Source organism: Stegostoma tigrinum, chromosome 31 (assembly GCF_030684315.1).
Source record: "Stegostoma tigrinum isolate sSteTig4 chromosome 31, sSteTig4.hap1, whole genome shotgun sequence".
In the NCBI taxonomy this organism is placed as follows: domain Eukaryota; kingdom Metazoa; phylum Chordata; class Chondrichthyes; order Orectolobiformes; family Stegostomatidae; genus Stegostoma; species Stegostoma tigrinum.
In genome coordinates, this window is record NC_081384.1 from 4,231,669 (window position 1) to 4,245,866 (window position 14,198).

Genomic DNA, 14,198 nt, shown 5'->3' on the forward strand with positions numbered 1-14,198 from the left:
CCCGTGAAGCATCTAAACACTTTTTTTTATCGGCTACCACTTGGCTATTTTTAACAAACCCATCTACCGCCAAAACCAGCGTGAACATGAACGACAAAGCGTTTTTTTGGCCGAAGGAAGGATGCATTCCCATGATAAAGTAAAATAACATAACTATGACAAAGTTGCACTCAAAGCAGTTTCTTTTTTTAACATGAAAAATCCGCAAAATGTAATTTTCTAACTAATACAGTGTGCCGAGGGCTTTAAACGAAAATAACCAGGCAACCTTTTAAAAGGTTGGTGTTGGGAGTGATCACTCATCACACTTGTGAGGTATTCAGACTGACGACAGAATTGAATTTCAACATGTCATCCGATACTTTTCACTCTCCTTTGGTGCTGGCAGACTTGCTGTGTAGTTCCAGCAGTTTCTGCATGAATTCTGTTGAATTTTTAGCTTGATGTTCTTCTGACACCAGAAGCCTAGTCACACAGGTTTGACAGGAACGTAGAGTGGTTGCCCTTTGCTTAGAAGACTTAAGTCACGGTCGCATTCCGGAAAATTGGCACCATCCAGGAAAGACTAAGGATTAGGTACACTCATCGATAAGCTCAAAACTGATCATCTTCCCTATGCACTGTGGGTGGAGGACATCCTAATCATTCTATAAGGCTCAGCCAGCCTTATCTAGAACACCGTCCCTCAGCTTCGGTGCTATCAAGTACAGCAAGGAGGGCAACTTCGAGGCAACATCATCTGCAAGCCACACATCATTCTGACTTTCAAACTTATCCTTTTAGCCTGCAACATGGTCAGAGAAAATAGCAACAGGAATAGGCCATTCGGTCTATTGGTCATGCTAGGCTATTCAAACAGATATTTGCTGATCTTCTACCTCAACATCATTTTCCCCATTATCCCCTTTCTCTAATGTTAATAATAACCAGAAATATAGCACTTTCGATTTGAACATGTTCAATGATTGCACTTCCACAGAGAATTCCAAATATTGACCACCCTCTGAGTGAAGAAAGCCTTCCTCATCTCAGTTTAAAATGTCCTATCCACTATTCCATGATTATGTTCCCTAGTTGTAGACTCGGCAAACAGGGGAAAACATCCTGCCTACAAATACCTAGTCACACCCTGTAAGGATTTTGTGAGTTGTTATGAGATCACTACTTGTTCCTGAAATATGAGCGAATACATGCTCAGTCTCTTCAATCCTTCCTAATAACACAATCCCTCCATTTCAGGAATTAGTCTGGTGAACATATGTTAAATTCCCTGTTATGGTAAGTACGTCCTATCTTAGATAAGGAGACGTAAACTGCGCGCCATACGCCGGACGCAGTCTCATCAAGGGTGAATCCAACGACAGCAAGATATCTTTACTCCTTTTCTCAGATCCCCTTGCAAAGATGGCTGACATATCTGTTCTTTAAAAGAAAGCCTAGCTGCAATGCTGTACAATAAATAGATTTCTGGAAGGGCTTCATAAATATTACTTAAGACCGAAGCCATGACAATAACTTGCATTCATTTGGCCCCCTTAACAAAGTAAAACATACCAAAGCACTTCTAAGGTCAAGAATGAACACGACTCACACAAAGGGCCATTGGGGCAATAAGCTTGGTTCATGAGACAAATTGTAAAGAAGATCATACGAAGGAGGTAATCATGGAGAGATTGTGAAGTTTATAGAGGGAATTCAGAGCATGTATAAACATCCATATACAATAATGATTGACGAGCACGAACAGTTTTTCTATCGTACTGGTCCTATGCAGTTTAGATGTTTTGTTTTCTCTCCTGAGAACATGCCTACTCGCTCCTGGGATTAAGTAAAGCACTTTCTGGGCAGGCCACAAACTGAGAAAGAACCGAGGAAATTCAGGGAAATTCTCAGAGCATCATCTCCAACACTTTTAAATGAATGGAATTAACACAGGGTATCAGGCTGGCCTTCACAATTTAAATGGCATTTACTTTTTTATCGGGGACGACTTTGTTCTAACCAAAATAGGTCTGGTTTTATTTGAAAGAATTCAGCAAATCAGGCACAATGCACCAGTCAACATCTTATTCGTTAAGTCCACAAATCCTCGAGAAAAGGAGAAATACGTTACTGTTGATATATTGACAATTTATAATTGTAATCCCTTGCCCTCGCTAGTCTGTGGGAACAATATACTGACTTTGACGTATCTATTCCCTCTATCATCTTACACACATCTTCCTGGAGTACTGCGTGCAGTTTTGGTCTCCCTACTTGAGAAAGAATGTACTGGCATTGGAAGGGATGCAGAAGAGATTCATTAGGGTTTTTGTTTGGAGGTGAGAGGGTTGGTTTATGAGCAGAGACTAAGTAGACTGGGATTGTACTCATTGGATTTTGAAGAATGGAGGAGGGGATCTCATAGAAACATATCAAATTATAAGGGAGATAAATAAGATAGAAGCAGGAAGGTTGTTTCCGCTCGTGGGTGAAACTGGAACAAGAGGACATAGCCTCAAAATTAGAAGGAGCACATTTAGGACGAATAACAAAGTGTGAAGCTGGATGAACACAGCAGGCCAAGCAGCATCTTAGGAGCACAAAAGCGGACGTTTCGGGCCTAAACGTCAGCTTTTGTGCTCCTAAGATGCTGCTTGGCCTGCTGTGTTCATCCAGCTTCACACTTTGTTATCTTGGAATTCTCCAGGACCTGCAGTTCCCATAATCTCTGATCACAGATTTAGGACTGAGTTGGGGGCGAACTTCTTCAACCAAAGGGTTGTGAATCCATGGAAATCCAGTGAGGTAGTTGAGGTTTCCTCATTGAATGTCTTTAAAGCTAAGATGGATCATTTTTGGACAGTAAAAGAACTAAGGGTTATGATGAGAGAGTGGGTACGTCGAGCCGAGACCACGATAAGATCAGCCATGATCTTAAAGAATGGCCGAGAGGGCTCGAAGAGTCATATGGCCTACTGCTGCTCGTATTTCTTATGTTCTTATGTCCATCAAAGCTTTTGTAAGTCTAAATTTCTCTGAGTTGCATAGACCTAGCTCTTTTAGCACCTGTTCATAATTAATATACTTTAAAGTCGCAGTTGTTCTAGCGACAGTCGTCTGCGGGTTTTCCAATGCCTTCATACCACTCAACACTTGAGGAGACCAAAATTGAACACAGAATTCAAGCTGAAGCCGGTTGAAGATCTTATTTATATAAGTACGCAATCTTAGATATACGTGGGCAACATAATGCAAAATGAACCAAAATTAAAATTTGTAATTACAATTTCGAAGTTCTGATGCATCTCTTTTCATAAAAAAAAACTCTCCTCTACTGGAACTGAAGATCTGAACTTCCTTTTCGTATTCCCAAGTTAAAACCGCTTTAGGGTACGTCATGCCTGCAACACTCCAGCTGTGGAAATAAGACTCTGGACTGTCAACGAACCAACAATCGGGAAATTGTAGATGTTGAAAAAGAACTCATACTTAGAAACATAGAAGGGTGGGTGATTATCGGCGGATGGTAGACATACAGATATATCGTCAGTTAGCTAGGTGCGTGCACCATATTTTAGCAAAAAGTCGAATTTTAGGACAGTGGGTCTTGCTTTTAATGGAAGTTGACATTATTACGTTTTCCGTGGATTTAAACAATACAACTTTCTGAAACATTTAAAACAATGGCTATTGAAAACAAATGTTTTCAATCTGTATTCAATCCCCTTGATAATTATGAGAGAGTCCGTTTCTAAATTTGGTTATTCATTTCAGGTATGAAATTCGCCCTAGATTTGATGTTACCAGCCACTACGCTGGAATTTTCCTGTGTTATCCTATACTTTTCAATCTGCTTTCCTTCGATGACCCCAAAACCTTCCCCTACTTTTGTTATAAAAATTAGATTTTTTAAAAATGTAAATTCTCCTTTTCTTTGTATTTCTTTAATTGGTCTGAATTTTACTTAAAGGGAACTGGTGTCAATTCTTAGTTTTCTAAGACTCTTAGACTGAGAACACTGCATTGACCAAAGATAAAGTGGCATCGGTGCAACTTAGGCACCAACGTCAAAACTGGGCTTCTTCATGAAGCTTTCAGTTTAACTACCTACATATACATCTCAACACTCTTTAACATTATAAATGTAATCAAACCGCCGTGATAGATTCCCACAAGGGCATGCTTACAATACTTTGGAATTGGTTTAGCTGTAGTCGATATACAATATTTAGAATGCAGAATAATACGCTTTTGTCAACATACACTGTTCAGCTGAAAAGTGATGTTGATTTCTGAAATCAATGCATCAATTATACGCCGGTTCGCCAGATGGTAACGATTTCATATACTATAATCTTCTCACAAGGGTATGTTTTTCTTGCCCCAAGATATCTGTTCTTGCTGAAACTAAGATCATGTTTGGCAGGTTAAAGCGTTTTTCAGTTTAAATTGTACCTAAATGTATTACCATATAATTCATGTTGGCAATAATTGGCTTTATATTAATTTTTGCCATAAAAATGTACGTGTACAATGATGTATTTTGTTCCTAATACAACGGACAGATAAAAATTTGTTCCTTTTATCTGACGACTCATGTTTTAGCTTATGTGTGATTCAATGTACTGTTCACAGAACGCCAGAACAATGTACACATTTAGCCTCGTTTTGACTGACGCGCACTCAGAAAGCTATAGTTTAGAATGTTATAATGCTCCAGAACTGGAACATAATAATGTTTTTCCAATGCATTCAACAAAAAGTGGCTAGAAGATAGTAAAGAAATATGTTTGATGCAAAAATCATTTGGTTAATGTGATATTATTGTAGCGCAGTCTATAGCACAAGACAGTAAAACAGGGAAATCTGAAAACCGTCAAATCAGATTAAATCAATATTCAGCATATAATCATTACATAATTTACCAGGTCATTTTTACGCATTACTTGGAAACTCGGCGATACAAAAAACATGGAAAATTCTATACCATAAATTCAAGCGCTAAAATATACAATTAAAAGAAACACAAGAAGGTGACATTCCAAGAAGTTAGCAAAAGTTATTCTATTTGAATTGGAGTTTTCATATTAATAGGTATATTTTCAAAACGAAGGTGTCCTATCATACTTAATAAACGCTTTGCCCGAACTTATTTCAAATAATTAATATTCACATCGCCTTTGATAACAGCGATATTAATTTATTGATTGTATTAAGCCAATGCCTTTAATTATACATGCCCATCTTAATCGAAGTGGAGCTGCTAGCTATATGTTATTCTGTACCGAAGCGAATTCATTTAACCGATACGTACGTGAGAAGTTTTGTTTACAATTGATGCACAGCATTGTTCACCAATAAACTTAGCCAATCAAAATGCAACAAGTTTAGTGAATCTGTGTAGTGATGGCAATTAACTTCAGTTTTTGTAATCGGGCGAATAACGGCCATTTCTGGATGTGTTAATATGTGGTGGTAAATTTCTGAAATTGAAATGGAGTCGAGGGTGCAATATCAAATCTACAATCAATAAATCACACCAAAACATCCTTAATCCAGTTTCTCTTCAAGCCACATTTCCCTTTCATTTGAGTATAATGACTATTGTGAAGGAATTTCAATCTTTTTTAATTAATAAACTCATGAAAATAAATTAATGTTGGATTGAACGTTAATACACTTTCATCACATAGGTGTGCTTTTTTTTCTTTACAATTCTTTAACTGAGTTATTTTCCGTCTGGGGCGAATTGACAAATGTATGACCGGATGGCTGCGACAAATAAAAGCTTAAAGTGCCACAGCCATTTGTGAAAACAACAGGAATTGCTTCACAAAGAAATCACAGAAAGCCAAGATTTTGCTTTTAGATTTTTAAAAGCGTGGCTCACGAGAGCTTAAAATGCAGCAAATTCTATCTTAAATGCAGTATCACACATTCTATGCAACTTAATAGCCAAAAGGAGACCAGACGATTGGATTGCCTCTTAGCACGTTTTGTTCGATTGAAAATACTATGTAAGCCTTGGCCCGCTTGTCCTTTAACTTATGCCTCTAGAATGTTCCTTTTACCGCCGGTAACTGCGCAACACAGAATCCAATCAAGAATTCAATAAAAGTCAGACCGACGATTTGCTGGTGGCTTATTATCAATTGCATAACGCAAACAACTAGCTTTAATGTGGCCGGTAGAGTTGCGCTTTAATCCAAAGGAGTAGAAGAAATTGCAACATCCCTTCCAGCCTTCACCGTTCTCTATTCAATTAGATTCAACAGAACATGTTACGACCTTATTAGCGCAACGCTTTGTTTTATTTCCCCCTCATTAATTTAGAACTTATCTTAAAACGTGCATCTTATCAATCTATCGCCTGGATAAAAGTACTTACTGTATTAGCCAGAGGACTTTATGTTCTTTTCGAGACCAGACCGTCGTCGGGGCCGCGGCGCTCTGTCTGATTGTTGACCTTGCCTTTCAAGTTCAACTGCAAGGTCAGAGCTGGACACAAAGCAATGGCTCGCACGAACTGCAAACACTCCTCGACTTAATTACATTCATTGCAATTGAACTTGGATTTCCACCAACATCCATTAGCGCAATGGCTTCCCACGCCCCTCCCCCTCTGAATGAGAAATTGCAAATTAGAGAAAGAATATGCTTTCTGATCTAGGTGGTTTGGTCTTTCCCATTTCGAGTTGTTTTCTTATTCTGATAGTGCGAAATCTGACGTTTGGGCGCGTTTACAAAAGCGAGAAAAAAAAGCCTCAATTAGCAATTGGCGCACTTGAACTTGACTTACGTCTGGGGTTTCCAAATGGGTTTTCACGAGAAAAATCATTATTTTGCAACCAGGATTAGAACTGATCCGTCTAAGTAAGTGTAAATCACCTGGATGCAGTTTTGACTTCTTTAATGTTTTAATAAAATTTACACACGGTTAGTGGCGAACTCACATTTCTATTATTTGGTTGGCTGTTTGATGTCATGTGATAGTTACAAAGGCTTGAAATTGCTTCGCAAGCTTCACTAACACATTCGAAGGAGCACGATATACTAAAAAATGAACTCTGCCGTAATTCCACTGAAGTCAGAGCAACCCATTAAAGTTGCTAAAAGCATTTGAGAGGGAGCCAACTTTAACTGGTCGAATGATTAGAACTAAAATATCTTAGATAATTGGGCAAAGGTTTAATGATACCTAGTCACGACATTTACTAAGTGTGAATTGTGGGATGGTAATGAGCGACGTTTTAGCTATTTTGTCCGCAATCAGTAGTACAGTCAAAAATATCGCGGAGAGAACAGTAAGGTCTCATTGACTCGTGTAAAATTCCTAATTCTTAGTTTCACTTGAATGATGTTATTTATTTTCTTTCTGACTGCCTCTAGCCAGGCAGCCACAAACACATTTTCAGACATTTTGGAACCCCCTTTTCAAGTTTTACGAAGTTGGCCAATTATACAGAAATTTGACACTAATGCATAGGATTTTTAAATGACTTGCGACCAGGCCTCTATAAAACATCACCGTCTCTACGTGTCAATTTAATCTAAAATTATGTGTAAAAGTACCTAAATATGAATAAGTGTTTACACACGCTCTCTATAATCGGTCTTATGATAACCTTATGTAGCTTTGAATATTTACGGGATGCATGTGCACACATAACGGCTATGTACAACAAGACATACATAAATATGTGCATAATCATCATTTATGAGCATCGTATCTACCAAGTGTGTCTATGAGAGAATTAATTAAAGCTTAAAACAGTGCTGAAATAGAAATAAATAGCGTGTGCTTTTAGCACTTAATGATATCATTTGAACGCTTAGGGCATGAATAGTAGTTTCATATATTTATAAGTATGTTTTACTACCACAGATTGATTTGTGTATTTAATAGACTGTAATGGATAAAACACGTAAGAATTAATTAAAGGTTATTGATGCACATTAAAGCTGAACGAAGCGACACTCAGACCATTTTATTCTCCAGCAATTTAGCACTTTAGATCGCTTTTAAGGTCCCTACATACGTCTCGTTTTGGATTAATAATTGCGAGGCTAAACTGAGTAAACCAGGTTAAGTAGAATTAGATCCTCCCTGTTCTTAATGGGCGTGAGCTTTCACAAATACACTGAGTAAACAGTAGAATGAATACATTGTTGGAACTATCCTGATAAAAGCTTTTTTTACGTTACAAATTTAGTAATCTCAATAATGTGTCAATTACTTCTGTTGGTGACACAGTTAATGTTGTACTAGGAAAGTTTGACTTGATATATTAGTCTGTACTGGTACAGCTAACCCCAGCTACAGCCAGTCATAAAACAGATATTGTTATTTCTAAACATAGTACACTATTACCTTTTCTTTATTTGCTTTTGTGCAGTTTCTTTAGCGTGTCCCGGCCTAGTGGTGAAACGGATCTAATTGTATTTATGATGATTATTGACTGAAGTGGAAACGTCTCTGGTGCTAGATGGCTTCAGATATCTTTTGTTTTTAACGTCGTGCATTAATCTCCCCTTTGGCATTATTTAAACTTGACAACATTAAAACCATGACTACAATGTGTGAGCGGATTTACAGTTGTGGCAAAAACACAATTTATTTTCATTCGTAGAATTTACACGATTTTGCGCCTTGTGTTTTAAAATGGCATGAGAGACGCAAACACTTGGATCAGTTTACCCCTAGTTCCCGTGTTCACAAAGCTGCTTTAAGGATTTCTCGTTAGATTCAAAATTGCTTGGAGTCTACGGAGTTATTCTTTTATGTATTTCCCTTTTGCTAAAATGGAATAATCTACACCATTATTTGCAAAGTAAATATTTGATACAATTGTGTTCCAATTCTACGTAGAAGGACAGACTGATATATGTGTCCGACTGACTGTCTTTGTATTTGGTGTTGTATGTGCGTGTTTCAGCGTCCGCCTGTACGTTTGTGCACACAGGCACACGTGTTAGTGTGTGAGAAGGGAGGTTACCCTAGCACTGGCTCTTCGATTATTTGAATGGGCAACATCCTCAAACATATAAACGAATCTTGAACGGAAAGCGCTGTCGGCAAATATTATATCTTGTTTTCGTTAATCTTTTTTTAAATTCTATTTATTTTGATCTATTTTGTATGAACGCTCTTTAAATTTATTCCGTTTGTTCAAACAAAGATTGCAAGTCGCGGGGCCATGCTCATGTTACGAAGCGGCTAGCCAGAAGGTGGCAGACTTGTTCTACTCATGATAACACCGTCAGCTTAGCCCACCGAAAACCGTTCGATTATTCATAAGCAACTACACGTCAAGACCATTGGCGAACAACCACGTGATTGTCAAGGTCAAAGTCAAAAGCTTATCGATTTGATTGGATCTGAGTACCCAAAGATAGTAGCAGGTTGTCGTTGATCCTTGCTTACAATCGACATTAGCAATGTCGAACCTCTCCTTATCCCAATTCCTGCACTCCAAGAAGCACAACCCCAATATAGGTCTATCCATAGTCAACATGGTTGCAGTTCATGCACTCTTAAATCACCAAAAACCCATGTACTTTGATATCATAGGTGATTCCCTAACCTTAAACCACAAAACCGATTAGCCTGGTTCAGTCAAGTGACAGCTTTCTCTATAAACAATTAATTCTTTAATTGAATTTCATTTGCATGAAGCTATTCACTGATTTGTGCCCTAAATACTAATGATCAGTGATCTGCAAAACCCGCGACATTTTCTTATTTAATTTGATGTCACGGTAGAACATATGAACACGAGACCAAAGCATGATGACGGTAGGGGCTGGAGGGGAACTGTAGCAGAGTGTTTATTAGCCTTCAATTGATGTTTAAGCCAGACGCGATTTAAAGTGTGAGGTTCAAAAAGAATCAGTTTATTTGCTACAGCCAGAATAGTTTGCCCATGTCTCTCTTTCGTTCAAATAAAACAAAAAAAAACCGCGAGTGCTGGAAATCTAAAACAAAAATAGGAAATGCTAGAGAGTGTTTCTTCATAAATTTCTGCCTTTCTTTCTTTCATTTTCTTATTTTTTACAAAAGCAGCGAGTTGTCTGCATACGCGCCTATTTCGTCCAATTTTATTTATAATATTTAAATAAATTATACGAAATTACTTTAATTGTGAAGGGAACGCATTTACTGATTTTTAATCTATTAACATAGCGCTGCACCCTTCCAGAAGGTAAGCTTTGCTTCAATTACAATTTTTCAACGCTTGTTTTATGATCTCATCATCACATTAAATAAAAAAATCTATCGTAACTGCCAAGCGCGAACGACCACGAGAATCTATTCATCCTTTTAAAATCAAGTTGACATAGTTGAAACTGATTTATATATTTTGAAAAGATAAAGCAGTAGATGTATCATACAACTTCAGGTTTACTTGAGAACTGTTCCTTATCTCATTGTATCTCATTGCATTATAAATCAGCAATAATATCACTTCATTGGTTGCTCACATATTATAGGAAATATGTTATATACCAAAGGGCCATAACTCCTATCATTAAATGGATATGGAATGTATGCACATTCCCTGAAAAATATTATGCAATAAACCTTATGAGGTCAACTTTCAACCCTATTATTCTTATTATTAACATTTCTCTCAAACCTTTGAGATTATAAACAGCTTTCAGGCGGTTTTACTGTAATCATTGCCGAAACTCGACAGTTTAATACGTAGCCCAAACAAAACATAAAATTAGCATCTACACCATTAAGACATACGTTACATACCTCCACTAAAACATAACTGATAATAAACAGTGATGTCGGTATGGTTACAGCGTTGTTATAATTAAATGTACATTCTGACCATCTATTTTAGTCCATTTTAATGGCATTCCGTATCACCTCCTCCATTACAATATGAAAAGCAGGAGGACATGTTAGCATTCTGCAGGCAAGGTTCCATGAAATAAGTGTGCATTTAAACCCGGTCTGTCAAAATCGTCTTTCGCACCGTTGTGATAAATTTCCCCAATTGAACAGTTTCAATTTTTTTTTAATTAAAAAAAGTAATAACTAAGGTGTGTTGCTTTTTACTTTCGCGATGACTTTCTTTTCCTTCACTCTCCTGTTTTGAAACCAGATGGTGATCTGCCGTTCGCTCAGGTTCGTGGCCGCCGATATCTTCCTCCTCTTATCTTTCGTGATGAATTTATTTGTCGCATATTCTCTCTCCAGTTCTTTGAGTTGGACTTTGGTGTAAGGAATCCTTTTCTTCCTCCCGCGCCGAAAGGAACTTCCATCCTGTTGGTGAGCTGCAACATCTGCTGTGTGTAACCAGACACGCCCCGCCAAAAAAAGCACAGAAAAGAATATCAGAAAAAATGCAACATTGAAAATAATACAGACAAATTAATTTAAGACATACTAATGACCAAGGATTTTCAGAATCCCTAAGGAATATACACAACTTCGTACATGTGGCAATGAGCCCTGCGGAGCTAACATACCACCAGAGTATACCACAAAAGCACATCACTGAAACTGATGATATTCTAACCAAGTTTCTTGCACTGCAAGCATGAAATATAATTGTATTTTTTTTCAAATGTGTTCTAAATTGCAGCACATTGTCAGCAATGAACTATTTGCTTTAGAACTGCATAACAACGTGATGATTCTAATCTAATTAAATATGTAATGTTTGGAATGGTTCATTCTTCTCTGAAGGAATGCAACAATAACCTGTTACCTGCCAGAGTAGATTTCCAGAGGTGTCCTGATTGTGCTTGTTCCTTAGAGCAGCACATCTGACTATTCCACCCATTAAGGGTCCAGGGCTGATAGCTTTCCATAGGCAACAATGCTTCGTGCCTCGGCTCTCCCGCGCCACTGATAGTTTGGACCACGGAAACGTCCAGATAGCTGGGCATTGGTTGGTAGGCACTCGCGTAGCCATGGTAGAAAGCGAATTCCTTCGGCCGGCCTGGGTACTCATCAGTGGGGACAGGACTGTCTATGTATTTGTCTCCTGGGTAACTAGATAGTGCGGCAGGCTGGGTGCAAGGCTTAATTGAACTTCGACCCATTCGACAGGAGTAGTAGCCGCTCCCGAAATATCCGTACGGTAAAGGGGCGGCAGTGGAGGCCTGGGGAACTGGGCACGGGGTGCATTGCTTGCCGGGTTCCACGACCCCAGAGCCGGAGACGTCGACTGTTGAATAGCTAGAACCGTGAACCAAAGGTGAAGGGTGAGCTCCGAGTGCAGAGTGAGCCATCAAATTCCTGCACTGGTTCGCAGAGAAATTGCCAGCACCAACAAAACCTTCCATTACCCCGTTATTCTTGCTAACCTCCTCCGAGTTGCTGTCATACAGGAACATCACAGTGTCGACCCAGCGCGGCTTGAGAAGCAGTGACACTGTCATATCACGATCAGCATTGGTTCTATAGTTTCTTTTAAGAGACGCAGGACTGAAAGCAACAGCGAAATTCTCCCAGCTAACTGCACTGACGCACAAGCCCGGGTTAAAAAAACAAGCACGTCTATTGGTTGCCCGAGAATCACGTGCTATGCAAACACTGATAATAAAACTTGCCGCAGAATTGGCAAAGAAATTTTCATTGCGAAATCGAAAATATTAAAACCACGCGTTAAAAATGCCTAGTGCTAACAATTATGAAACATGGGGAGTTGCATTGGACAAATCACATAGAGCAAATCACACACTTCCATTGAAATCCAATAATGTGACATTGTGATTAAATATGACAATGTGGCTAAATAAAAGTATTTTCATCATCTGGATACTGTCTGTCGCATAATCGGCGATGTATTTGATTCAGTCTGCTGGGGCACATTTTCCTGTTTTAATCTTTCAGAATAAATCTCCTTTCTCCCTGTACAGAGACACGTTTGACATTCTTACTGTCGCGCCATCAGTACCTGGTGTGTATTGGTCGATCAAGGAATTCCCTTGGCAATTCGTTCGCGTTAGGGCTAATCGTCGAACGGACTAATCCGTGAAATCTTTCCCTTTTCAATTTCTTTCCCTCCAAGTTGTTAAAAGCACCTCGAAATTTGAAAACTGAAATTGGTGAATCCAGACTGAAGGAAAGCGTCTGACTGCTGTCAGCAATTCTAGAAACCAGGATTTCTTGGCTGTTACTATTTTGCTATCAGGTCCACCGAGTTGTGTTTTGCAACTACTGTGAAATGGTATTTGGGGTTAGCATTACTTTTTAACTGAAAAAAAATAATAGCAAAGAGACAATAAATTATATTAAAAATAATTCCTTGCTTAAAACTGATACTTTCAGATGGTGTGTGTAGAAAGTTTTGAATTCCGACACATTTCAGCCACCTTTCAGTAAATCTACAGCAGATAAAACATACACACTCATAGATCAGAACTCCTCCTGGATATACATGCACAATATATTGCTTTATTCTGTCATAAATCTTGTTCTTCTAAAGCCGCGCCAGTATATGTAATGGTACATCATAAATTCGATTCAAAACCCTACGACAATTTTGCGGCATTCCCCACAACGGCAGAATACATGAACTTAATCGAAATGGCATTGCCACATTGCCATCCTGCTGAAGCCTTTGGTCATTTATACGCGATCTGCGAGTTACGAGGTATTCCATTCCTGTGAAATTGTGTATTTTGTATTCTGGAATTCTATTGTCCTTACCGTGTGCCACCTCAGATTATACCGTGCAGTTTCCCATCCATCCTCCACAAATCAGTTTCACTCGTTAAACTCTTAGTAATGGACAGAGATTTAGTACAGTAAAGCAGGAAATTGTAGTACGGTTGCAATAGCTCTTGCTGCGAAGGCTTTAAAGAGCATCTTATCAGCATGTACTTACTCAAACATCATCAAAATGTATTTCGATTTTAATCCCTAGTTGTATTGTCAAATCATGCGTTTCAATTCACAATGATCGCAAATCAGACCTTATTCTCCATCTGAAGTCACCCTGGTGTGTAGTTGTGCCCGACCGAGCTAAATGTTTTAGATTTATTTTCATTTGTTTCGAACATGTTTTAAACGAGCATGTTTGGAATTATGATGTTTTTAGTGAAATACAGATTATTGCCTCACCCGGATTTTAGTCCAGATTCAGATGCTCCTTTTTACTGCGTAGCGCCGCAAGAAGCTAATACTTCAAACTGCGCATTGGAGGCGGGTGCGTTTTGTCAGATCAAAGGTGCTAGGTAGATGCAGTCTG

General features: G+C 38.5%; 1 protein-coding gene across 2 annotated transcripts; it reads right to left on the reverse strand.

The window, feature by feature from the left end:
* Positions 1 to 9,860: 9,860 nt before the first annotated feature.
* On the reverse strand, positions 9,861 to 12,474 carry hoxb13a (homeobox B13a). Of its 2 annotated transcripts, none has more exons than XM_048560312.2 (2): positions 11,709 to 12,474; positions 9,861 to 11,283 (listed from the first exon to the last, which is right to left on the reverse strand). In XM_048560312.2, exons 1-2 carry the CDS (start codon positions 12,382 to 12,384, stop codon positions 11,033 to 11,035), a joined length of 927 nt encoding a protein of 308 aa, XP_048416269.1. In that variant the 5' UTR covers positions 12,385 to 12,474; the 3' UTR covers positions 9,861 to 11,032. The 2 variants fall into 2 exon arrangements, with proteins under 2 accessions (XP_048416269.1, XP_048416270.1); XM_048560313.2 differs by having other exon boundaries at positions 9,861 to 11,280; positions 11,709 to 12,473.
* Positions 12,475 to 14,198: the final 1,724 nt, after the last annotated feature.